Source organism: Onychostruthus taczanowskii, unplaced genomic scaffold (genome assembly GCF_017590055.1).
Source record: "Onychostruthus taczanowskii isolate IOZ18803 unplaced genomic scaffold, ASM1759005v1 scaffold6, whole genome shotgun sequence".
NCBI classification, from domain to species: domain Eukaryota; kingdom Metazoa; phylum Chordata; class Aves; order Passeriformes; family Passeridae; genus Onychostruthus; species Onychostruthus taczanowskii.
The window spans coordinates 1,503,705-1,528,383 of NW_024503679.1; the positions used below are offsets into that span (position 1 = coordinate 1,503,705).

At 49.9% G+C, this 24,679-nt stretch overlaps 2 protein-coding genes across 5 annotated transcripts in view; one reads left to right on the forward strand and one right to left on the reverse strand.

Annotated features, from left to right (window-relative positions):
- Positions 1–6,141: 6,141 nt before the first annotated feature.
- Positions 6,142–9,361, reverse strand: PCLAF (PCNA clamp associated factor). 3 transcript variants are annotated; one of them, XM_041418723.1, is made up of 4 exons: positions 9,240–9,361; positions 8,690–8,779; positions 7,924–8,065; positions 6,142–6,554 (listed from the first exon to the last, which is right to left on the reverse strand). In XM_041418723.1, exons 1-4 carry the CDS (start codon positions 9,328–9,330, stop codon positions 6,497–6,499), a joined length of 381 nt encoding a protein of 126 aa, XP_041274657.1. In that variant the 5' UTR covers positions 9,331–9,361; the 3' UTR covers positions 6,142–6,496. The 3 variants fall into 3 exon arrangements, with proteins under 3 accessions (XP_041274657.1, XP_041274656.1, XP_041274658.1); XM_041418722.1 differs by having other exon boundaries at positions 7,924–8,086; XM_041418724.1 differs by having other exon boundaries at positions 7,920–8,086.
- A 329-nt stretch (positions 9,362–9,690) lies between these two features.
- Positions 9,691–24,679, forward strand: part of TRIP4 (thyroid hormone receptor interactor 4) — a 29,367-nt gene continuing 14,378 nt past the window's right edge. The window contains exons 1-11 of one of the 2 annotated variants that reach the window (XM_041418335.1): positions 9,691–9,837; positions 10,194–10,360; positions 10,896–11,032; positions 13,839–14,072; positions 15,431–15,509; positions 17,464–17,593; positions 17,900–18,115; positions 18,437–18,563; positions 19,252–19,439; positions 20,402–20,526; positions 20,831–20,922. In XM_041418335.1, the coding sequence (XP_041274269.1) occupies positions 9,752–9,837; positions 10,194–10,360; positions 10,896–11,032; positions 13,839–14,072; positions 15,431–15,509; positions 17,464–17,593; positions 17,900–18,115; positions 18,437–18,563; positions 19,252–19,439; positions 20,402–20,526; positions 20,831–20,922 (1,581 nt within the window). In that variant the 5' untranslated portion in view covers positions 9,691–9,751. Of the gene's footprint in view, positions 9,838–10,093; positions 10,361–10,895; positions 11,033–13,838; positions 14,073–15,430; positions 15,510–17,463; positions 17,594–17,899; positions 18,116–18,436; positions 18,564–19,251; positions 19,440–20,401; positions 20,527–20,830; positions 20,923–24,679 lie in introns of both variants that reach the window. The other variant, XM_041418336.1, reaches the window with a different exon arrangement.

Here is a 24,679-nt window from a genome sequence, read left to right on the forward strand (position 1 = left end):
CCCCCGCGCCCGCCGCAGCTCCTCCCTCACGGCACTCGACGGCCACAGCCCGACCCGGCAGCGCTCGGCGCCGGCACCGCCCCGCGCGGCTCCGCCCTATGGCCGCGCCGCGCCCGCGCCGCTTCCGGGGCACCGGGGCCCTGGAAACCGCGTGGCGTTGCCAGGAGGAAGCGGCGGGCGGGAAGTGCGGGGGGACGGCGGCCACCGAGGCTCCGCTCCCGGCCGGGCTCAGCACCCGCCGGGGTTCTGCATCCTCCGGGACTCAGGACCCGCCGGAGCTCAGCATCAACCGGGCTCAGCACAAACCTGGGCTCAGCACCGATGGGGGCTCTGCATCCTCTGGGGCTCAGCATCAACCGGGCTCAGCACCGAGTGGGGCTCTGCGTCCTCTGGGGCTCAGCATCAGCCGGGCTCAGCACCGAGTGTGGCTCTGCATCCTCTGGGGCTCAGCATCAGCCGGGGCTCAGCTCAGCACCCACTGTGGCTCAGCACCCAGCGCAGCTCAGCATCAGTCGGGCTCAGCACCCGCCGAGTTCAGCTTGGCACTCCACTGGGACTCAGCATGCTCCGGGGATCAGCAGCAGCCGGGCTCAGCACTCAGTCGGGCTCTGCATCCTCTGGCACCCAGCATCAGCCGGTGCTCAGCTCAGCGCCCCTTTGAGGCTCAGCGTCTGCCAGGGTTCAGCACCCACTGGGGTGGTCCCTTCCAACCCAAACCACTCCTTGAGTCTGTGGAAGAGGAGCAGAAACTCACTGGGGTTTTGGATACTGCCAGGCTGATTCTGGTGAAGAACTTGGCATTTAAACGGACATATTCATAGAATCACGGAATCATGGACTGCTTTGGGTTGGAAGCGACTTTAAAGAGCATCTCATTCCCTCTGTGCTCTGGGCAGTGACATCTTCCACCCAACCAGGTTGCTCATTCCCTGAAAATGGTTAAAAGTACCATGAGGAAAACCTTCCTCCCTGGTGTGCAGGCCTCCAGCCTGGGGACAATCCCATTATCCAGCCACACACATAACAGCTTGCCAGCATATGGGCTCCACCAAGGATAAACCAAAGGTTTATTTGGAAAATGTGTTCAGATCCATAATTTAGGCATTACAATTATTTATTTCCCCTAGTACCTCGTAATCCTGAGGCCAAGCTTGGAAATTTTTCCCTGATGCCATAGTTAACCAGAAAACAAAGCCCAGTTCTAATAAAAATGGACATTTCACTTTAGGGTTTTGCTTTCTCTTTTCAGAGCTGTATGCACTTGGCTGTCTCAGTATAGGTTTAATAGAGGCTTAATATTTGTTATTAAACCTTTTAAGTTGTCAATATCACAAGTAGAATGTCTCAATCCAGCCACTTGAAAAGCCTGTCCTGGCAGCATCCTGTCAAACCCTACTCATACCCTCTGCTCCACAATGAGTTTATTTTGCTTATTCTTTGCGCTATTTTCTGTGGAAAATAATAATAATGTGGATATCACAATATGAACAATATCTCTGATCAAAGGAAGAGGAATTTTTGCAATTCAGCTCCCATTTTTTCTGCTCTGAACCATCTGGGCACTTCCAAGGAGCATCTTAATTCTGAAAAATGATTTATCATCAATTTTAGTCCGAGTAGTAATTCTGCTAAGTCCTATTAAACGTGTAGATTCTCATTAGCCCTGTGATAATCCCTTGGGGGTTTATCTGAACAGCAGCCTGTGTGTTGAATGAAGGGGTGGGGGGGGGGGGGGGGAAAGCCCGCCCAAAAAACTTTGGGGGGGGGGGGAAGGTGGGGTGGGGGGGGGCGGTGTGCAAAGCCGACCCAAAAACATTTGGGGTGAGTGAGGAGCGCCCCAACAGAGATTCCTTGTGTCCTCATCCTCATCCCAGACAGGTGAGATTTCAGCCTGTTTCCCAAGCACCTTATTGTGAAGAGAAAGGAAACATCCTGCTTTTCTTCCTGCATCTCCGGTCGGGATGAAGCTGCCCGTGGCCGCAGGGCGGCTGGGGCTGGTGGGCAGGACAATTCCCCTTTGTCCGGAGCAGAGGGAAGGACAATGAAGCTCCTGTTGAGGGTCAGGCACAGGGAGGCACCACCCCAACGCCAGCGTGGGCAGCGGGGACCCTGCAGACACAGACCTCATATCCTTCTGAGTAATGTCCAAAGGGGAAAAAAAGCAAAGTTAGAGGAAAGACAAAGCTTAAAAGTGTGTGTTTTGGCAGAGAGGTGAGAGCAGGGGACGCACCAAGGTCTCACCCTTCTCTCTTCCAATAGAAACAGCCCTGGAACCACTCAATCCAGAGCAGGAATATACATGAACAGGTTTGGAATTTACCAAAATTAGTAGTGCTCTGCAGGCAACACCTGAACTCTAAAGCACAGTGTCCACAGCAGGGAGGCTGCACTCCTAAAATGGGAAGTCTACAATCATGGCAGTAAATTGGACACGGTGTGGTAACAGAAAAAGCCTTGCAAATCAGAAAAAAAACTATGAAACCCCCTCATCTGGGGATGAGATCCCTGCGATTTGGCAGTGGATTTCCCATGGCAGGGTAAGAGGCTGGCAGCCTGACAGCTGATGGCCCTGCTGCCCTCCCCTCTGTCTGTGTCCCCATGGCCCAGACATCTGCTGTCCCCGCCGAGCAGCTGCCCCTGTGCAGCCCTGGCTGGGACAGCAGCAGGACATCCTTCCTTCCAGCTAAATCCAACAGAAATGGGCCGTCTGTCCTGTGTGGGACTTGAGGGGAGAAGGGGTCTATCAGGAAAAGCTCAAAAGTGCTCTGGAGCAGCAGCAGTTTGTAATTATCCCTGTGAGAAAAAAGAAAAGCCTTAGGCTATGGGGATGAGAGAGGATGGCGTCTGTTCCATCACTGTCTGTTGCCCAAACAAAGATCATTTTGCTCCGTAAGATTTAAAATTCAATATATTCGGCCCTCAGGAATTATTTCCTGAACACTTCCATCTCCTCTCCTTTGTTTGCTTACTTTGCAGCTGCTTTTGGAGCATCCAAGAGCTCCTGCTGAACCACATGCCCAGTTGTGCCAGCAGTGACCTCCTGAACTCTTATTTGTGATGTGGGTACATCCAACATTCCCTGGGGAAAAGTGTGGGTGCCCCAGCCTGGGTCAAAATGAGCTCTTGGACCTTCAGGTGTGAATAGCAGGCTCAGCTGAGAACAGTTTATTGCTCATTAGTGCTCTCAGGGCTGTGCTGTTCTCAAGGTCAGGGGTCAGATAAATAATTTGGACTATTGGAAGGAAATTCCATCCCAATGTGTTGGGATGGAAATAAAATCTGCTGGGGGGAGTGGGTTGCCCTCACTGCCCATCCCTGACCCTCCAGCACTGCTGGGTGTGAGCAAGCCACGGGGATTCAGCCAGTGGCACGGTGGGTGATTTTGTTGAAGCCATTTCCTTACCTGGCAAGATAACACAGACTCAGGAAATGAGCAATTCCAGTCTCTCATCCATATATTTATATATTCCCTCCACGTTTCCTAATAAACTGGTCCGAAGGTGCCTTGTCTGGTCCCTGGCACAGCCCAGCGTTTGTAGCTGAAGCTGCTGCTGACATCTATGGTCAGCCTGGGGTACTGGTGTTTGAAAGTGTTGGAGCCACAGGCAGGGTTGGGTTGGAAAACATCTTTAAATTCCTCTCCATCCACCCCCTGCCATGGGTAGGAACACTTGCCACTATCCCAGGCTGCTCTAAACCCCATCAGACTTGGCCTTCTCTGGGTGTCCTGTGCCAGGGCCTCCCCACCCTCACAGGGAGGAATTTCTCCCCAATATCCCATCTAACCCTTCCCCCTGGCAGTGAGAAGCTTTTCTCCCCCATTTTCTCTCCCTCCAGGTCCTTGTCCCAAATCCCTCTCTAGCTCTCCTGAAGCCCCTTAAGGCACTGGAAGGTGCTGTCAATTAGTTGTGGTGTTCATATGGATTTAACCAAGATATCATCATTATAAAATAATTGCTGTCTCACTTAAAATTACAAGAAATTACATCAGAAGTGAAAACTACTCTGAAGATATCAAAGTAATGCTGACTGGATTTTCAGCTGATTGTTCTCCTTAGGAGGTTCTCTGGACCACACCTCATGCCCTAAGACTGTGGAAATCCCCTTCCACAGGGAAAGCCTGTTAGGTGCTGTAACATTACACCCAGTACGGTGATACAGACAATTTATCTGTAAATTAATTCTCAACACCATGCATGACCCCTCTTTACCACATTAAATTTCCCTATTAATTATAGTGTTGGACTGAAGCACCTCTTGAGATTGATGGAAATCTTTCAGCACAGGTGTCAGCATAGGTACAGCTCTCTCAGCATTCTAAGACCCACACAGTGCCATTTTCAGGAGATTTTTATTGGAGCAACAATAGCTGGGAAAGAAACCCCAAAAAACACAACCAGGCAAGCTTTTGGACATGGAAACCTCTTACAAGCCTGCTCTTAGCTATAAATTTTATTTTGGGTTGTCTGAAGCTCCTGAGCTTTAGCACTCTCTCCCTTTCTGATTTTTTCCCTCATTTTCAGAAGGGCTGGGTGCTGCTCCTGTTTCCCCATAGACTCAAAGATTAGCAGCAGGGGCACAGCTGGAGCTAAATCAGCTCCAGCCCCAGGGAGGGTGGGTTGAAGGTCACCCTCCTGTATTCCCACTGGGGCAGGAAAGGAGCCGAGTAAACATCTTCTCCTGCGTTTTGTTCCTATTGAAAACTCAGCTTTAAGGCTGCAGGCCCTGGTGTAAACATTTGGATTTGTGCAGAGCGAGCACATTTATTTGTTTATTAGAGGCAAAAGCAGTTTAGTTGCCCCTCAATACCAAGTGCTGCTCCTTCCTGAGGTTCCCAGCAGGGTGGGTGGGTACCACAGAGGCACATATTTGATCCCAAGCTCTTTCTGTGCACCTCACATCCCTCCACAGCCTCGTGTGTTCCAGCTCCATCAGATTTTATCTGCTTAATGATGTGTGAGAGCAATCCAGCACAGGAAGGACATGGAGCTGTTGGAGTGAGTCCAGAGGAGGCACCAAAACGTTCAGAGAATGGAGCAGCTCTGCTGGGTGGAAAGGCTGGGAGAATTGGGAAGGAATTTTTTTCCCTGAGGGTGGGGAGGCCCCTGGCACAGGTTTCCCAGAAAAGCTGTCCTATCCCTGGAAGTGTCCAAAGCCAGGACTTGGAGCAAGCTGGGCTAGTGGAAGGTGGGATGAGCTTTGAGGTCCCTTCCAACCCAAACCATTCTGGGATCTGATGATGAGCAGCTCCTCATCCTTCCCCCTTCCCAGCTGCAGCTGCACAGCCCTGATGGAGCAGCTGATTGTGGATAACAGCTGAGGGCATGCAGGTGTGAGCAGATCTGACCAGAGCCCCCAGGTGTTTGCTGCCTCCCGGCATTTCTAGAGGAGAAATGGAACTGAGGATACGCTGCTTTGGCAGGTCAAAGGGCCAGGAAAGAGCTGCCACTAGTGCCACCGTGGGACCTGTCACTGTGATGATGTTTTCTGTGCTGTTAGGGCAAAGAGGTCTGTGGCTTGCTCAGATTTTTTCTTAAAAAAAATCTTAATCTTAAAAAAATTTCTATTAAGGAGCAATCAGTTGCTACTTCTCATTCGAACTTGAACTGCTTTTCTGTAACAACTCTCCTTTTTTATCAATAGACTTTTTAGGAAGAGGTTTGTACAGCATTCACTGCTTTCCCCACCAGGCTGACCTACAAGAGCTGCCTCTAAACTCTCCTGATCTGCTAAATTTAAATTTTAATCTCCTCCTAACTTCCCTTTTTCATCTGCTCAACAATACCATGTTAATTTCAGGGAGCTTCTGAGGAGGAGCAGAAGCAGAACCCCTGACGTCAAGATCTATCACAAGGCCCCACTTGCTTTTTTTTCCTATGAATTACCCCAAAAGTTATGTGGCAATGCTATAACAGCACAAGTTTTATTTAGTTTTAGCCATTTATTGCTGCCCCAGCTTTCAGAGTTCTGATTCTTTAGAATAACCAGTTTGTTTTAGTTAAACTTTACCTCTAATCAGAGCAAGTTTCAGCTGCCCACCCACCTCTGCAGTGTCTTTCCAAATCCAGTTTCCCATCTTTGGACAAAGAAATCTTCATTAACAGCTTTTACTACAATAAAGACACAACACAGGTGTGTGCTCAAAAGGCTTCAGTTTATTAAAAAAACGAGGATCTGCTTTGCAGTAACAGAACAACCACGATCATGCAATTCTTGCACAAACACAATGCAGGCAGAAGATTAAAGACAAAAGCTGCACAACATACGGGAGGAACTCAAGCAAACCAAGATAAAAATTAAACCAGTGGTTTACAATGAACATTAAGTTCCAAACAGTAAAAATTAAGTGCCAGTGTTCGTGCCATCTCTCAAACTTTTAGTCTTGTACAAAAGCTGAAAGGAAGCCACAAAAAAACTGTAAAGAGCTATGCAAATGTACAAAACCCAGCTCGAGTAGGAGGAGCATTGTAACATGAAAATCGAGGTCAGATCACATCTACTCTTCCTCCAAGCACGCTCCCTCTTCAGCAGGATCCAGTGGCAGGGGCCGAGCTCTGTAAGGAGCATTAATTCAGAAGCATTAGCAGAAACCAGCTGTGGTTTGAAAGGCTAAAAAAGCCCTTTTCCCAAAGCCCAAATGACTTAGTCAGCCTCAGACAGCACCTTGAGGCATCAGGACTGGCAGGGGCTACTTCATCCTGGGTTCTCTTCCCACCACCTTGTTCTTGCTCGGCCCAACAAACTCCAAATTAAAGGGATTAAAGTTTTCCTGTGCTACAGCAAATGTTTTCTGTTTTACCAACAGGTGGGATGCACTTAAAAGCCTTTGTCTGTTTGTCCTGCAGGACAGTTTGGGCCCACTTCTTATGGGCTCCCCCTGGCAGTTTGGGAATACCTACATTTGGTGGAAAAATGGAGGTTCAACCCAGAATTCCCTATGGAAAACAGAGTGTCTTGTAAGACAGTATTTTATATTGCTGCCTTTTTAGTCAGTAGTGCAGCCTACAGGTTAATCTCTGAGGTTCCAGCTTGGAAAAGCCATTCAACTCCTGGCACGTGGAAGTTGTTAGTGCTCTCCTAAGCTTCTCCAAAATTCACTGTGCTGGCAAAGTTATGCCTGAGCAGTAAGAACTTGCCTCAACTTCTCCACCCATTTTCAGGAACCATGATGAGGTCTCTAAAAACCTTGCCAGACTTTGCTGAGAAACATCACTTCCATGAGGATACAGAGGTCAGGAGACACACTGTCAACTTGCCCCTTCAAAAATGAACTGGAGTTTCACAGAGGAAAAATAATCACAGCTTGCTTCCCTGTGGGGGTTCCAGTTGTTGGTTTCTCTGGGTCTGGAGTGAAGGCACTTGAGACAGCAGTTCATGTTCAGACTCAAGTGTTTACTATTTCTTATCAGTGAAACAGTCTCACTAGTGTGAGTTTGGCAGCTTTTCATTAGAAGGCACAAAATGGCCAACAATCTCTTGTTCCAAGGTCTTTTAAGACTAAACTATCCAAGTAAGAACTGACATCTAGATTATTTCCCTTTTAAGCCAATAACTGATCCCAAAGAGCTGCAACGTGGACTTTTCTGCCCAATTACAAAATGCCACCCAAACCCACGAAGAAGAAGAAAGAAGAAGCATGAAAAAGAAACCCAGGATGACACCCTGTGCCCTCCATCTTGCTTCCATCCACAACATACTAAAAATCCCAAAACCTCAATTTCTCACCAAGTGATACACCTACACTAGTCTCTATAATCTATTTCACACCTTTGTGGATTCTAGCCTGTCTTGAAGTCTAGGAAACTTTCTCCATGAATGAGGGTCAAAGTCTGAGCTCCCGTGGGGGTCAGGGCACCCCAGAGCAGACAGAGAAATATTCCCTGTGCCCTGGGTTTCCACAGCTCCCCTTGCCCCAGTACCCACTCCAGGCCGCTGGTCCCGGGCGCGTCTCCATCGGGTGCCCGGCTCTCCTTGGCCGGGAGCTTCAGGAAGTCGCTGATGCCCCTTTGCCAGGCGGGCACCGGCCTCACGCAGACCCGGTTCAGCCCCACAGGGCGCCTGTCACCTGCGGGAGAGCGTGTCAGCCCTGGGGAGGGAGCGGGGAAAAGAGGGGGATGAAATGAAGGAGGGAGGGAGGAGAGAGAGGAGGAGGAGGGAAGAAAAGAAGAAAGAACGTAGTGTGAAAAATGCGTATTATATGATCGGCTTTCCGCAAATATTTATTGCTCTCTTATCAAGTTCTTCCCGCCTCGCTCAGCCCTGAAGAGAAGACGCTGTCAGGATTCAGAGAAAGAAGTTGACACTGACCAGACAGAATCCTTTGTTTGAATGGAATTTATGCATCATGAATGAGGTGTATGAATATGCAACAGGCTTTTGAGGGTTAGTCCTCTGTTAACACGTGTCCTTTTTCGGGTTTATTTTTTTTGGCCAGAACCGTCTGTAACTCTTTGTTCTTATCGTCTCGTATTACCCTAAATCCTAATTGTCCAAATTTTTTATTACTCTAACTATGTTACTATTTTCATAACCATTTTTATTACTATGAAACTTTTGAAATTTTAAAAACAAGTGACTGGCGTTTTTCACACTAGTGAGGGAGAGAGGGAAAGAGAGGAAAGGAAAAAGCGAGGGAAGGGAGGAAAGGAAAAAGCTTGGGAAGGGAGGGAGGAGAAGGGGCCGCGCTCACCTCTCCGGCCGGGCAGCGGCGGCCCCGCGCTGACGCTGCTGCTGCTGCTGCCGGAGCCCAGCGCCTTGCGGGGAGCGCGGGCGACCAGCACTGCGGAAACGGGGGACAGCGGGCTCAGCAGCGCCGCTCGGACCCCCCTCAGCCCGTCCCGATCGGAACCCCCTCAGCCCTGCCCGTCCCGTTCCTTTCCCGCTCGGAACCCCCTCAGCCCGTCCCGTCCCGCTCGGAACCCCCTCAGCCCTGCCCGTCCCGTCCCCTTCCCGCTCGGAACTCCCCTAGGCCCGTCCCGTCCCGCTCGGAACGCCCCTCAGCCCGTCCCGTTCTCTTCCCGCTCGGAACCCCCTTCAGCCCGTGCCGTCCCGTCCCGTTCCGTTCTTTCCCGCTCTGAACCCCCTCAGCCCGTCCCGCTCCTTTCCCGCTCGCAACCCCCTCAGCCCGTCCCGTCCCGTTCCTTTCCTTTCCCGCTCGGAACCCCCTCAGCCCGTCCCGTGCCGTTCTCTTCCCGCTCGGAACCCCCCTCAGCCCGGCCCTGCCCGGCCCGTCCCCGCACCCTTGCGGAAGGCTCGTCCACGCTGATCCACCTTGGTCCGCGCCATCCCGGCCCGACACTGCCCGGCCCAGCCCCGCCCCGGCAGTGCCATTGGCCACAGCCCGCCAATGGAGCGCGGGGCCGCCCTCGTCCCGCTGCCTTCCCGCTCTCCTCTGCCCTGGCGGGATTTTGGGAAGAAATTCCCTGGGAGGGGAGCGAGGCGGTGACGCGGGGTGTACAGAGCGTCTGTGGCTGCCTCATCTCTGGAAGTGTTCAAGGCCGCGCTGAACGGGGCTTGGAATAACCTGGCCTAGCGGGAGGGGCCACTGCCCATGGCGCGGAGTTGGAATGGAATGGAACGGAATGGAATGGAATGGGATAAAATGGAATTTACGGTCCTGTCCAATCAAAACTATTCCCGGACTCTATGAACCGGTCCCGGAACGGTCGCTCCGCGGCCGCGTTCCCGGGGGAAGGGAAAGGAAGGGGAGGGTGTCGGGCGGTGCGTCGCCGTTTCCCGTCCCCCGCGGAAGATGGCGGCGCCCAGCGCGCTCCTGGCCTGGTGCGTCCAACACCTGCGCGGGGACTTCGGGCTGGACGTGGGCGAGGACGTGGTGAGGTGAGCGGGGCCGGGGCCCGGCGGGGCGCTCCTGGCCTCTGGCAGGGGCTCCTCGGTCCAGCACGGAGCAAACACGGTGTGTCAGAGCGGCTGTCGGGAGTGTGCCCGGGGTTGTCGCTCGGGTGGAGATTCCGCGCGGGGAAGTGGCGGAAGGTGGGATGTGGGATGACAGAATCACGGATTGCTCTTGCTTGGGAGGGATAGTAAAGGTCATATCGTGCCACCTCCTGCCATGGTCTTACCACGGTCTCCACAGAAACGGGATCGGAAAAGGAAAGATAAATGACACACGTGTGCGATGAGACCGCGGGCCGTCCGCCCCCTCACGCGTTTTTCTCCACCCCGGCCCGTCGTAGGTACATCTTGTCCATCACAAACGAGGATGAGATCCGCGAGTACGTTGTTGACCTTGTTCAGGGCACGGACGGGAAGAAGAGCTGGTTTGTGGAAGAGCTGCTGAGCAGGTGGAGGAAATCTGCCCAGCTGCCCTCCGAGCCCTTCCCAGCCTACCGGAAAAAGGACGGTGAGTGGTGCAGAGCGGGAAACTCCCAAATAAACTCGGTTGTTGTGCTTACAAACAATTCCATGCCATAAATCCCTGTATGGACACCATCCCATTCCTGATTATGGGGCACTTTAAAACCTGTTTTTGTGGTAGCAGGCCCCCAGCTGGGTAATAATTAGCATTGGCTCCGTGACCCAGAAGGCATGAAACACACTTTATTATTAGAATTCTACAGTTCTTATAGAAACACTGGTGGACCTAAGACCTGAAAACCTCTCCCACACTATTGGTGGCTATCAGTAACACACTCTAGAGAACCATATCTATAAACAGTGCTTACAGAAAGAGAGATAATAATTGTTTGGATTCTTTTCCTCTGACTTTCCCACAGCTTCTGCACAGCTTCCCAGGATTTTTTCTGGGAAAGTCTGTGCCCGCTCTCCGTGGCCAGAGAGCTGCTGCCACACATTTTCAGTCATGAAGTGGAGTCCAGGGACATCTTTCTTCTGCTGGCACTAACCCAGCCTCTCTCTGTGCTTGCTCACACTCCCAGAGGCTTTGGAAGTGCCACGGGCTGGGGAGCAAGGGAAGAAGGGGAAGCGCAAAGGGCGGAACAAGCAGGAGACCCCGGCGTACAGCGAGCCCAGTGCTCACGGGGAGGAGGTGAAAACCCCACTGGACCTGGCCAAGGTGAGTGGGGGGCAGGGGGTCACTGGAAAGGCTTGGAACCTGGGGAAAGGGGGTGTCAGACACTGGTGAAGGTGTGATTGGAAGGTGGAAAGGAGTGTCTGGGATGTGTCAGTGCCCAGGTGGGCACTGCTTAGGCCACACCTCAAATCCCGGGGTCAGTTTTGGGCTCCTCACAAGAAAGACAGTGAGGTGCTAGAGTGTGTCCAGAGAAGGAAACAGAGCTGGGGAAGGGGCTGGAGCAGCTGAGGGAGCTGGGGGGGCTCAGCTGGAGAAAAGGAGGCTCAGGAGGGATCTTCTGGCTCTGCACAGCCCCCTGACAGGAGGGACAGCTGGGTGAGGGTTGGCATCTACTCCAAGGAGACAAGGGACAGGATGAGAGGAAATGGCCTCAAGCTGTGCCAGGGGAGGTTTAGGTTGGATATTAGGGAAAAAATTTTCATGGAAACCATGGTCAGATACTGGAAGGGACTGTCTAGGACAGTGGTGGAGTCACCATCCATGGAGGGATTCAAAAACGTGTGGATGTGGCACTTGGGCAGGGAGGAAGGAAGAGAGAGAGGAAGGAGGAAGAGGGAAAAGGAGGGAGGTGGGAGAGAGAGGAAAGGAGGGAGAGTTATTGATGGGTCTCTGTGATCTTGGAGGGCTTTTCCAACCTGACCATTTCCATGTTTCTATGGTATCCAGGCTGGGGAGAAAGGTTGTGTCTGTAACTGGGAGTAAAATAATCATCAGGTAGCAAATATGCCAGCATGGATTTGTCTCCCCCAGAAAGCCTGAGGGGAGAGAGCAGGTGAAGAAAGTTGAGGCTGTAATTAGGAATAAAAAGGATTTCTTTGAATCAGATATGAGGGTGGGGAATCTAAGCCACCAAGTAGTTAGAACATCCTTTCCTACTGTATTTAAACTATCTCAGTCACGCCAATTAAAGCTTTAATTAGCAACCAAAATACTTCAGAAAGAAACTGTGGAATAAGAGCATAGAAACACCAAAACCTGAGAAATGCTGCAATTCCTGAGTAAGGAGTGGAACTTGATTTCACATTTTTAAATGGAACTTTTTGGGGCAGGGAGGCTGCAAAGGCTGAAAGTATTTGTAAAAGTGTTTATAGGATAAACCACAACATTTTTGAATTGGTGGGTTAAAAGTGGACAGTGATGTTCCATTTCCTTGTAGTTAACGTCTAACTTAATTAAAATGTAAAAAAAACCAAACAAGTGAGAAAGATCTGCCAAAGTCACTTTATCCTGTTTTGGGTTTATTTTGTGGTGGCAGTGCTTGAATCTGGCAGTGGCATTAAAACCAGTTGGACTTTACTGGGGGGACTGGAAATGCTGCATCTCCTTGTCACTAAACCAGATTGAAACTCAGAGGTGAATCATGGAACCACTGAGGCCAGGTCACAGAAGGAGGAGCAGAATTTATTTTACAGCTCAGTACTTGAACTCTCCTGTGTGGAAAACCTCTGCTGAGGTGGCTGTGCCAGGTGGGATTTGGGGAAGCTGCTGGGAGGTGACATGGCAGTGAATGCCCTGCTGCCACCCCCAACTGTGTCTGGGGGCAGGCGTACCCAGGGTGCACAGCTACAAACAGGGAATCTAAATAATCCTTGGAAATGAACTTGGGAGTGATGCCTTGTGAAGGCTGACCTAGTAAAGAGACTAGCCAGAGCTAAAGAGTAAAGTAGGGATTTATTAAAAGGCCTCAGTGGATCCACCTTGGGCAGCACAACCTAAAATGGCCACAAAATGTACCACAGGTCACGGGGGCGCACACTTTTCTAATTTCTGGTCCATTTGCATATTGGAGTTAATTGCCCAATTACAGCTTTAGCCCATGCAGTCCCATCCTGCTTGTTTTTCTCTCTTTGGCCCACATTGTTTGTGCTGGGCCTGAGATCTGTATTGGCTGTCCTTGGGTCCCCAGGACAGGGGAATTTTTTTGTCTGCTCTGTGAAGAGAGCTTGCTATCTCCTAATATGAAGCCTAGACTTGCACACTAAAGCAGAATAGAATCTGAAAAATATAAAAGCTAAACCTGAGGCAAATGAACTTGGGAGTGATGCCTTGTGAAGGCTGACCTAGTAAAGAGACTAGACAGAGCTAAAGAGTAAAGTAGGGATTTATTAAAAGGCCTCAATGGATCCACCTTGGGCAGCACAACCTAAAATGGCCACAAAATGGACCACAGGTCATGGGGTCTCACACTTTTCTAAGTTCTGGTCCATTTGCATATTGGAGTTAATTGCCCAATTACAGCTTTAGCCCATGCAGTCCCATCCTGCTTGTTTTTCTCTCTTTGGCCCACGTTTTTTGTGTTCTTGGGCCTGAGATCTGTATTGGCTGTCCTTGGGTCCCCAGGACAGGGGAATTTTTTTGTCTGCTCTGTGAAGAGAGCTTGCTATCTCCTAATATGAAGCCTAGACTTGCACACTAAAGCAGAATAGAATCTGAAAAATATAAAAGCTAAACCTGAGGCATCAGGAGTAGCTGAGCTGCTGTTTGGAGCTGTTAAACAGGTGTGAGGTTGCACAGAGAGCAGTGCTCACTGCCCAAATCCCACCAGCTCCAGCTGGCATGGGTGGCAGACTTTGAGTGCATCCTGGTGTCCTTGCTTTGTTTGGATTCCTTGGAGCTTTTCTGGCAGGCCTGAGCTTGTCTTTCTGCTCAGTCTGGGGTCTGGTCCAAGTGTCATTCCACTGAGGCAGAGTAACACTTGTCTGAACCTCCTGGCCTGCCCAGGGGTCAGTGCTGGCTCTGCTGCCAGTGCTGCACTGGCAGCACAGTTTGTTTATTTTTTTCCTTCCAGGCCCAGGAGAGCAGCAGTGGGGTCAGCGGCGGTAGCATTTCCTCCAAGAAGAAGCCCAAGTATGTCAGCCTGTACACCAGGGAGGGGCAGGACAGGCTGGCCGTGCTCATCCCGGGCCGCCACGCCTGCGAGTGCCTGGGCCAGAAGCACAAGCTCATCAACAACTGCCTGGAGTGCGGGCGCATTGTCTGTGAGCAGGAGGGCTCCGGGCCCTGCCTCTTCTGTGGGGCCCTGGTGAGTGACCAGGGAGTTTCAGCAAGTTACTGGGCAAGAGGCTGGAGAGGGGCTTGGAGCACAAACCCTGTGAGAATGACTGGGGGAGCTGGGGGTGGTTAGCCTGGAAAAAAGGAGACTCAGAAGTGACCTTATCACTCTACAGCTCCCTGAAAGGTGACTGTGCTCAGGTGGGGTTCTGTCAGTGCTCTTTCTCCAGGCAGCACTGACAGAACCAGAGGACAGTCTCAAGTTGCACCAAGGGAAATTTAGGTTGGATATCAGGAAAAAGCTTTTCATGAAAAGAGTGATGAACTTCTGGAATAGCCTGCCCAGGGAGGTGGAGGAGTCACCGTCCCTGGATGTGTTTTAAAAAAGACTGGATGTGGCACTCAGTGCCTTGATTTATTTGAGGTGTTAGGGCATGGGTTGGACTCCATGATCCTTAAGGTCTCTTCCAACCCAGTGATTCTGTGAATTCTGTGCCCCGCTTGGACCTGGAGAAGTTAGCTGAATTAGCCCTTCAGGTAGAAGTTCATCTTGCAGAGTTCTGAATCAGGGAAAGAAACAACCTGTTAGGAGGGTTTCCCCTAAAATTTACATGGCTTTGGAGCTTGTCTGGTTTCTGATAGTCTCCTGTGTGTCACTGCAGTGACAAAATCTGCAAGCCTTCAGCCCCAGCCCAGGCACAGCCCTGGTCACCTTGTCAGGGACAGTGTCCTGCTTTTCCTTCAATTCTTGCATGATATAGATCCTTTGGGATACCTGTTAACACCCATCTCCTGTATGTCACTGCAGTGACAAAATCTCTGTAAGCCCTCAGCCCCATCCCAGGCACAGCCCTGGTCACCTTATCAGGGGCAGTGTCCTGCTTTTCCTTCAACTCTTGCATGATATAGATCCTTTGGGATACCTGTTAACACCCAGATTTAGTTCAAAGGGCACCTTTTGGAGAAAGGGAACAAGTTATTGATGGCAGAGGAAATTCTTCATGTGAGAGGAAAACATTAATTGGGTAGAGCAAAATGTTTTAAAGCAGATTGGTTGCTATTTTGAAAGATCAGTTTAACTCTCAGTGGCCAAGGAGGAGAGAAAAAATCTTGAGTGAAGGGTTGTGTTTCTGCCTGGGATGGTTCTGAGCTCATTTCTTGTACAGCAACATGTCCACCCACAGAACCGGGAGAGACCAAACTACATTTGTCTTTTAGTAAAGAACAACCTTCCAAGGTTCTCCCCATGGCAGTGGGGAAGAGAAGGAGGTGTAGATTGTCACTGGCACTTTAAACAGAGCTGTTGTCCAGGACTCTGAAACTGGTCAAGCTGTGGCATCCTTCCCATGTGATGTCCTTCCCAAGCCTTTATTTCCTTCTTTTCCTCAGGTGTGCACTAAAGAAGAGCAGGACATTCTTCAGCGGGACTCCAACAAGAGCCAGAAGCTGCTGAAGAAGCTCATGGCAGGTCGGTAGCTATTCCATACCCAGAATAGGATGAATCCAAATGTTTGTGTGCATTATTTACTTCAGACTTCACTGAACCATTTGCCCTCATTGCTGCCCTTTGTCTGGCATTAAAGAGATGGATTGGGAGTTGGTTCCTTGGTTCCTCCTGCAAGCCCTAGGCATCATTTCCAGGCTTCAGCAGAGGTGACAGTGGCAAGTGTCAAATGGCAGCGTGTGGTGTCCTTTCCCTGAGGCCCCAGGGCTGCTCATTCAGCATTCCAGAACCAATCTCATGAACTGGATCATTGTAGCAGTCCTTGAAAATTAGGATAAGTCTCCTGTGGAAGATAAAGTGCTGCTGTCTGAGTTGCTGGGCTTAGAGAGGTGGTGGTTAATATTTTCTAATGGTTTTTCTTGTCTCACACTTACCTTGGGAGCTAGAAATAGGAACAGAGCCAAGGAAAGCAAGAGGAAATACTATCCAGTGTCCCAGCGAGGACCTGTGCATTGTGGGGATGTTTGTCTGAGTTGAGCTGAACTACAGCCAAGGTCGTGGTGTTCTTGGTTGGAAAATACACTTTGCTGAGGAGCTGGGGAGATATTTACTCCAGATCTGGGCTTCTCCTTAGAGCTGTGGAGATGGCAGGAGGATGGAAGTCCTTGAGAGCTCCAGCCAGTCTGTTCTACCCTTCCAATACAGATGTTAGCATACTTCAGGATCCCTTTTCTTACCTGTTTTATCTCTTTCCCTCCTGCCCATGCCAGCTCTTGTTTTGTTCTCTGTGTAGGTAAAAGCTGGAATGTGATTTGTTGTTTGTCTTGGGAGTAAAAATTGTGGATCAGTGACCAAAGGGAAATACAGGCAATTGTTTCCCTGAAAAGAAGGCATTTCCCAGTGTGGTGAAATGCACTGGTTTGTTCCATTGTGGCCTGGGTTCAAACCTTTTTTTGTGGTTTTCTTTGGTTGTTCCCTGTTGGTTGGGTGGGTCTGGACCCCTTGCCAGGAGGTGTAAGAAGGAAGAGCGTTTGCTGGGAATAGATTTCTCCATCTCTGGAAACAGCTGGTTTGGAGAATCTGGTGTGGTGTGTCAGAACAGGATATTGTTTGTGGGAGGCACAAGCAGCAGTAGAAGGCTCTGGGTCTCCTTGGAGTCTGTCCTGGGCAAAAGACTCTTTGTGGGGGTAACAACATGTGGGAAGGGTTTGGCTTTTAGGAGGGGACTCCTAAAAAAGCTGGGGTTGTTGCTGAAGAAGAAAAGCCTCCAGACCTTAAAGCCCCTCCCAGTGCCTAGAGGGCTTTTGAAAAGGAGGGAGAGGGACTACTTAAATGGGCCTGTAGTGATAGGACAAGAAGGAATGGTTTTAAACTAAAAGATAAGAAATTTAGATTGGATTTTGGAAAGAAATCCTTCTCTGTGAGGGTAGTGAGGCTCTGGCACACTACCCTCACAGAGGCTTTGGTTTTCCAAAGAAGCTATGGCTGTCCTATCCCTGAAAGTGTTCCAGGTCAGGTTGGATGGGGCTTGGAGCATCCTGGGATAGTGGGAGGTGTCCTTGGTGTTGCACCGTGGCAGGGATTGGAATGAGATGAGCTTTAAGGTCCTTTTCAACCCAAACCATTCCATGATTCTGTGACCCGAGGCCCATGGTTGGTGATGGGAGGGATTTTGACTGCCCAAATTGTTAGGGAAGAGTGAAGGAAAACCAAAGGCCAAGAGCTTCTCCTTAAACTTTACCCAGACTTTATCACTGTGATATTTAAGTGATTCCTCCTCTTTGGAGGAATGAGTCTTTGAAATGGGCTTGAGGGAAAATTGTGGCTTCAACCTCCCTGGAAAGATGCTGATCTTACTGCAAAGCTGTACTTTTACCTCCTGGCATGGCATTTAGTTTAGGGAGCATTTCTGCAGCTTGGCTCACCCAAATGGCTTTGACACACTGACTGCTGAGCTGTGTTTTGTTTTGTGCCTCAGGTGCCGAAAGTTCAGGGAATTTGGATGCCATAAGCAAAGGCTTGCTGCCTCAGCAGGAAGCAAGACTCAAGTCAGGCCTGGAGATGGCTGTGAAGCACAAAGACAAGCTGCTGGAATTTGATAGGACAAGGTAAGATACTAGGTGGGAGACTGTCATGAATAGTATAAATGACCTGGCAGGTGAGGTGCCTTTAGCAGAAACATTGGGAATTCCTTCTAAAACCCAGACTGCAGCAACTGTCACCTTAACTGTGGCATTTGAGTGGGACAGGAGAGGAGTGACTCTGTGGAATAGATCCCTTTTGGGTGTTCTTGCTTTTTGTCCCTGACAGTCCAGCTCTCCAGAGGGATGGGAAAGAGCAGGTTAGAGGGTGGGTTTGAGGCTCTGCTGTGGTCCCACTGTGCTCATCTTCTCCTGTGGGGGTTGCTCTCCCAGCGTGCGTCGGACGCAGGTCATTGATGACGAGTCGGATTACTTTGCCACGGACTCCAACCAGTGGCTCTCCAAGCAGGAGAGGGAAGCGCTCCAGAAGAGGGAGCAGGAGCTGCGGGAGCTGCGCCACGCCTCTCGGCTGGCCAAGAAAATCACCATCGACTTCGCTGGCAGGCAGATCTTGGAGGAAGACAACAACATGGCTGAGTACCACAGCAAGTGAGTGAGGGCTGGCAGCGTGCCCGAGAGCAAGGAAGTGCAAATCCTTATGGAGAGTGGTCTGACACGCCTGCTAAAGCTGCCTGGGAAAGAGGTGTTTAAGGAGGCCTGTCTCAACAGAGCCACTTGAGCTCAAATTCACACCAAGCTGAGTTTCTGCACTAGAGAGCAGTGACTGCTCAAACTGGAAATCAGACTGAGCAAGGAAGTAATTTAATTGGGGGAATGGGGCAAAAATGCTTTGAGTCAGGGTGTGTGGGGAGAAGGGAGATGTTCCCAGGGGAAGCAGGGAATGTTCATCCCTCTCCTTTGTGCTTGCAGACTGGATGAGACCATTGCAGCCATGAGCTGTGGCGCACTGAGCGAGCCAGCCAGGAGCCCTGGGGCAGAGATGACACCAAACTCTGGGGTTTTGGTGAATCCCCGTCTCCTCCAGCCTGCTCCTTTGGTCAGTGGGGCTTATGTGATTTATTCCAGAGTAGTGACTAATTCTGGGGAGTTGAGCTTGAGAATTGTCAGTTCCAGCATGTCTGTAGAAGGGGAACTTCTGGGGAGAAGATCACAGGATGGTTTGAGTTGAAGGGACTTTAAAGACAGTCTCATTCCATCCCCTGCCATGGGCAGGGACACCCTTCACCAGACCAGGCTGCCCTGTCCAACCTGGCCAAGAACACTTTCAGAGATGGGGTGACTTCTCTAGACAACCTGTTTCAGTATCTCACAACTCTCACAGTAAAGAACTTCTCCCTAATATCCAATCTAACCCTGCCCTCTGCCAGTGGGAAGCCATTCCCCCTGTTTCCCCTTGTTTTTTGCCCCCTCTTTCCTCCCATGTCGCTCATTGGCCATCTCAGTTTGGGACAGAGAAGGTTTGACAATGCCCTGATCCTGGTGGGTTCATTTACTGGAGTTTAGCATCCTGCCTCCTTTTCAGGCATGCAGAAGAATTTCTGAGTCAGCCTAAGGCTGTGTCACCCTTTCACCTCTATTTTTTGAAGCCTTTTCTGCCAGATTCCCATTTTCCAAAGAGCATAAGGGTAATGAAAGAAAACTTCAGATAGGATTTGCACTTGATTTTCACACATTACTCCTGGAGAAGTGCTAACCTTTTTCTGTTTCTTTTGAACACTCTCAAGTGGGTGGACCAAACTGGATTGCTCCCACAAAGGAAAACTGTTCGTTCCATGGAGGCTGGAAGTGAGTCTGGCTTGGAGCGGAACCGGCTGCGGATTCAGGACCGAGAGCTGCAGGAGATCTCAGATGATGGTTGGTGCCTCAGCCTGCACCAGCCTTGGGCTTCCTTGCTTGTGAGAGGAATCAAAAGGTGAAGGTATCCCTGGCAGCTCCTGCTCCACAGGGGAGGTGGGAAGTTGTGTTCCTCAGAGGATCTCTGTGGTCCCACTGGCCCTGTGCAATGACTGATACCTGGGATACCTCCAGGTGTGGAAGCTGTGCTTCCTCTTCCAGTGGGTTGAGGAGTTGGAGAATATTTTTTTTTTGGGGGTAGTACCTAACCTGTAAGGGACAGGTTTCTTCACAGTGGGTGAGTGTAGAGAGAGGCTGAGATTTCACTGCTATAATAGGGGCGTTCTTGTGTGGAATTTGAAAAGCAAATAAGGTAATCACTTGAAGTATGTTCTTCTGGGTTTTTTTGTTCAGCATAAAGAAGGCAACAGTGGCACCAGGCTTTGTTTAAAAGAAACCCAACCCTCGCCACTGCCTTTTTCCCCCTGGGCTGGGAATTGGGTTACAAAAAGGAGCTGCTACTGTTAATAGTGAACAAAGAATCTTCTTTAGCTTTTTTTTTTCTTCACCACATTTCTCATTTCGGAGACCAAAGCTTTTTCACTTCCCAAGTTAAAGATGCTGTAAATCTTAATGTGTCAGGATTCTTCATCCAGGTGTTCTGGGCATGCTCCAGTGACTCTGTACAGCTGCAGAATTCCAGGATCTCCGGACAGCTGTTCCATGCAGACCTAATCCCTTCTCCCTTGATTTTTCTGTGTGACTTTGGGAGCTTGTAAGGGACTTGTGTGAGCAGATTGTCCTGTATATGTGTTCTGCTGGCTCTGCTGGGGATTGAGGTCCTCTAAAGCCCTGAGGATACGCTCTGCTTTATTTGTGTCATTGTTTTTTGCCTATCTCAGCTTTTCTTTGTGGTCCTGACACATTGCTTGAGTTGGGATAATCAGGGCAAGGCTTAGCAGCAGGAATTGATGGTGTTGGAATGAAAATGAGGGTGGTTTCTGCTGAAGTTTTAGTCCTACCTTTTCCTCTGTTCTCTAGGGTGGAGGGCAGGACCTGGTACACATCTCATCGAGGGAGGTTATGGATTGCAGCTACTGCTAAAAGACCTTCCCCTCAGGAAATCTCAGAACTGGAGGCCACCTACAGAATGCTGCTCCGGAAAGGTGAGCTCCTCTCCTTGGTTCTTGGAGTGATTTGGTACATTCAGCCACATAATGAGCAATGTCAGAAATCCCTCTCTGCTGAGTAGGGAATGCTATATATAAAATTAAATTTCCAAGCCCTATCCTTTATGAGGAAGATCCTCACCTGGAAAAGGCACCCAAAAAGTGTTAAAATTGCTGTATGTGTTCTTGTGCCTCAAAGAGTAGAGGTGCCTGGAGGGGAGGGAATGGCACTTGGGGATTGGAAGACCCCAGCTGTGTGTGGGAATATGGGCTCCCTGAAGAGCTGTTTCTTTTGCTGCAGATGTGGAATTTCCAAGTGATTATCCCTCAGGATGCCTCCTGGGCTGTGTGGACGTGACTGATTGTTTATCACAAGAGCAATTTCAGGAGCAGGTGAGTACAGAAATGAACCTTTCCATGCTTGGATTAACCAGCAGGTTTTTAAAGCTGTGGAACTTGCCTCTGGAGAAGACATTGAGTGGAAATTTTAGATTGTGTTGAGAAGACACAGGTGGCAGAGGACATGAGGGTGCCTGGCAATTCAGGACAGCATGGAAACATGGACAACTCTGCCACAATGGTGGTGCTGTGCCTTGGAACCTTGTCCCTGCCCTGTGGTGCCAGTGGCACTGGTCTAGGAGAGAGTGGCTTGGCCTGTGCAGGGGCATCATGGTCCAGGGCTGCTGGATCTGCCTGGTGCTTCTTGCAGGAGCTGCAGGTCACAGTGGCCTCACTGGTAATGTCACACTGGCCTAGCTGGTGAGTTTTGTGCCCTGTTTGGGGCACTGAGTGACCTGGAGATGGAGCCATTAAAGGTGAGCTCTTTCCCACCAGGGAGGATGGACAGGAGAGCCACAGGACTACCTGTAGTGAAGCAAGGCTGGAATCAGGAATCTCTTGAGAAATCTCTACCCATAAAAGTCCATGGGTGATGATGATTTGTGTGCAGATATGCTGAGAGCTTTGGTAGGTGGCCTTGTGAGGCCACTCTTAGCTTGGGATCCTTACGAAAACCAGGAGAGGACTCTTTGTAACTGTTGCACCCGTGGTTAGAAAGGGAAGGAAGGAGATCTGGACACTTCAGGCCAGTTAGCTTCACCTTGGTCTTTGGGAACCTTGTAGAGAGATTACTCTTGGAAGGCAGTTTTGGGCACATGGAGGAAGAGGACATTAGGAATAGCAAGTGTGGATTTGCCTAAGAATAAACTCATACTTTACTAAACCAATAACCTTGGATCCAATAGATAGAGCGGAGAGTATCTATTAACCTGCTGTCCTAGAGTAGGCACAAATTCCAGAGGAGTCCAAACCAGTAGAAGTATTATTCCTCTTTGCAGTGGTTAACCACATATAGAATACTTGGGTCACCATAAAATTGTTGCTAAGCTGGAGCAAATCCCATGGAGACCACAAAGGTGGTTAGGGGCTGGAGCCCTGTGAGGAGAGGCAGGAGACACAGAGATCTTCCACTTCCTGCAAGGAGATTGTTGGGAGACAGAGCTGGGCTCTGAGCTGACATAGATGGCAGGAGGGTCATAAGTTGAAAGGGGAGGGTTCAATGTGGCTTAAGGAAACAAATTACCATAAGGATGACCCAGCAGTGGGGCAGGCATTGCCTAAGGGGTTGAACTATCTTCACCTGGGAAAATTTTCAAGACTCCAGAGGACAAAGCTGTGGGCAGCCTCACCTGAATTCAGTGTTGGCCCTGCTTCGGTGGGGAGGCTGGACTAGAGACCTTCTGGGACCTGAGTCTGATGCTGTGACTGACTCCATGCTCACAAAATCTGGAGCAGGAGCTTTCCTAGCGGTGTGTTTTATGGACTTAGAAAACTTGGGCTTAGCAGCAAGCACAGCACGGCTGTTCCTGATCCTATTTCATCCCTACTCACTCCACTGCTCCTTGTGCTTGTGGTTTGGTCTGGTGGGAATCACTAAACCATGACCATCTTGTGAGGTGGAATAGATGGGTTCCTTGGGAAGGAATCCACCAGGATGATCTTCCTGTGAAAAGCTGCAGAGGCAGCAGGAGCTGGGGCTGTTTTTCAGGGAGTGCTCCTCTGGCTTTCCCAAACCCTGTGAGGTTTTTATCTGGGAGAGATACCTGGAAAGACAGGGAGTGTATTTCTGATGAGATTGTGTCTCTTAATCAGAGGAGGAAGGCAGAGAAGTTAGAGTATGAGCAGCAGAGGGAGCTTTGGGACAGGAATACCATAAAACCGACAGGAGTATATGGCTTTGTATGGGAACAGGCCTTGGGAGAGAGAGAGGAAGGGGCACTGAGGCCATTGTAGGCATTTTCTTTTGTAGCATCCACTAATTTGCAGTTTTGGCTTCAGTGTAGGTTCCTGTCCATCTCCTGCTGTTTGTAACAGTGGTGGAAAAATAGATCTTGGTCTCCTACAAGTACTTTTCTGTTTGTCAAAATCTCTCCTCTTCCTATGTGGATGTGTTGTTCAGGCATTGGTAGAATGGCTGTGACAGCATCTCTGATCTGGGAATTGTGCTGTAGGTAACCAGCTTGAGTCTTCCCAGGGAGGACTTTCACAATTAGCCACATTCTCTGGAAATCCCTCCCAGTTTGTGAGCACTGCTTGGCCACAGAGGGACTGGAGGCAGAGCAGTGTATTCCAGGAGCACCATTATCCAACCTGTTAGTGACAGATTTCCCTTTCTCCTCAATGCTGTTGCATTTCTCTGGCTTTTGCTGCTTCCGTATTCCAAACTACTTATACTCCCTAATTTCCTGCATTTTAATAGGGATTTTGTCTGTTGTATCCCAGGATTCCTTTAAGCAGCAGTAAATTCCCTCACTTGTGAGCTAAAATCCAGAGATGTGTGTCTTTCTGCAGTTGCTTTCGGAGGAAATGTCTGGTTTTTTCGGCTCTCAGGAGCAGCAAGTGCATCTGAAGGAAGCTGAGCTGAATTTAATTGCAATTGTCAGCAAGATGACAAAGTGTGCAGCACCAGCTCAGAAATCTGAGTTGGGTCTCGCCAGGAGTAAGAAATTCCTGTTGCTCACGTGGCTGTTTCAGCCCGGGTTCATCAGCAGTGTCAGCACTGTGATCCAGCCAGTTCCCAGTGTGCAAAGATTTCTTGTAGCTCAGGCAGAAAGGCAAGGAACATGATGCTTTTTCACCACTTAGGGCATGCAGAAACATTGGGTATTTTCAAGGAATGTGTGAGCAGGCGAGGGGAGGTGATGCAGAGCAGAGACCTCTCAGGGATTGAGCTCTCGTGGAGCTTTTCCAGGCGCTGTGCTTTGACTCACACCTCTCCTCCTCACCACCTCCTGTTTGAGGCTCCTGCATGTTCCAGAAGAAATCATTTCACAAGTGCAGGGTGAGCCTCACTTGCAGGTTATACCAACCTCCCAAGGATGAAATAGTTCCTGGCTTGCTCATGGTGTTTTGATGGCGATCCAGTGTTTTTTGGCAGCCACGTAAGTTTGGTTTGACTCTTGTGACTATTTGTTCCCATAGGCAAGGGAGACTGTTCCTGGTGTTAGGTCTGTTTTTCTTCATCCTGGGGGGCGTTCAACCTGGAGAAGAGAAGGCTCTGAGGAGGCCTTAGAGTCCCTTCCAGTGTCTAAATGGGCTCCAGGAGACCTGAAGAGAGTCTTGGGACAAGGAGTTCCAAGACATGGGGAAATGGCTTCCCACTGCCAGAGGGCAGGGTTAGATGGGATATTTGGAAGGAATTGTTCCCTGAGATGGTGGTGAGGCCCTGGCACAGGCTGCCCGGAGAAACTGTGGCTGCCCCATCCCTGGAAGTGTTCCAGGCCAGGTTGGACAGGTCTTGGAGCAATCTGGTCTAGTGGAGGGTGTCCCTGCCCATGGCAGGGAGAGGAATGAGGTGAGCTTTAAGGTCGGTTCCAACTTAACCCAATCTGTAATTCCATGGCTTCGTGGTCTGTCCCCACTGCAACTCTCCCGTTACCTCTCGGCCCTTTCACTGCTGTCACCCACTCCCTGTTTAGCACTGTCTGCAGATTTAATTTTTCTGCTGTTTGCATCCTCTCTCAAGTTGCTAATGAAGATGTTGTGGCACCCTGCTGGTATTTTTCTGTCATTATCCTCATTTAATTTTTTTTTTTTCACTTGTGCTCAAAAAACCAAAATTAAGCAATGCTGCCCCAGCAGAGTGAGACCC

Excerpts from the sequence above, each read along its gene's own strand:
- PCLAF (XM_041418722.1), bottom strand. The coding sequence starts at position 9,330 with ATGGCACTGCCGGGGCGGGGCTGGGCCGGGCAGTGTCGGGCCGGGATG. Across the intron at positions 8,780-9,239 it reads TGGACGAGCCTTCCGCAAGG|TGCTGGTCGCCCGCGCTCCC; the intron begins GTGCGGGGACGG and ends CCGTTTCCGCAG. Across the intron at positions 8,087-8,689 it reads GCCGCTGCCCGGCCGGAGAG|GGCTGACACGCTCTCCCGCA; the intron begins GTGAGCGCGGCC and ends CTCCCTCCCCAG.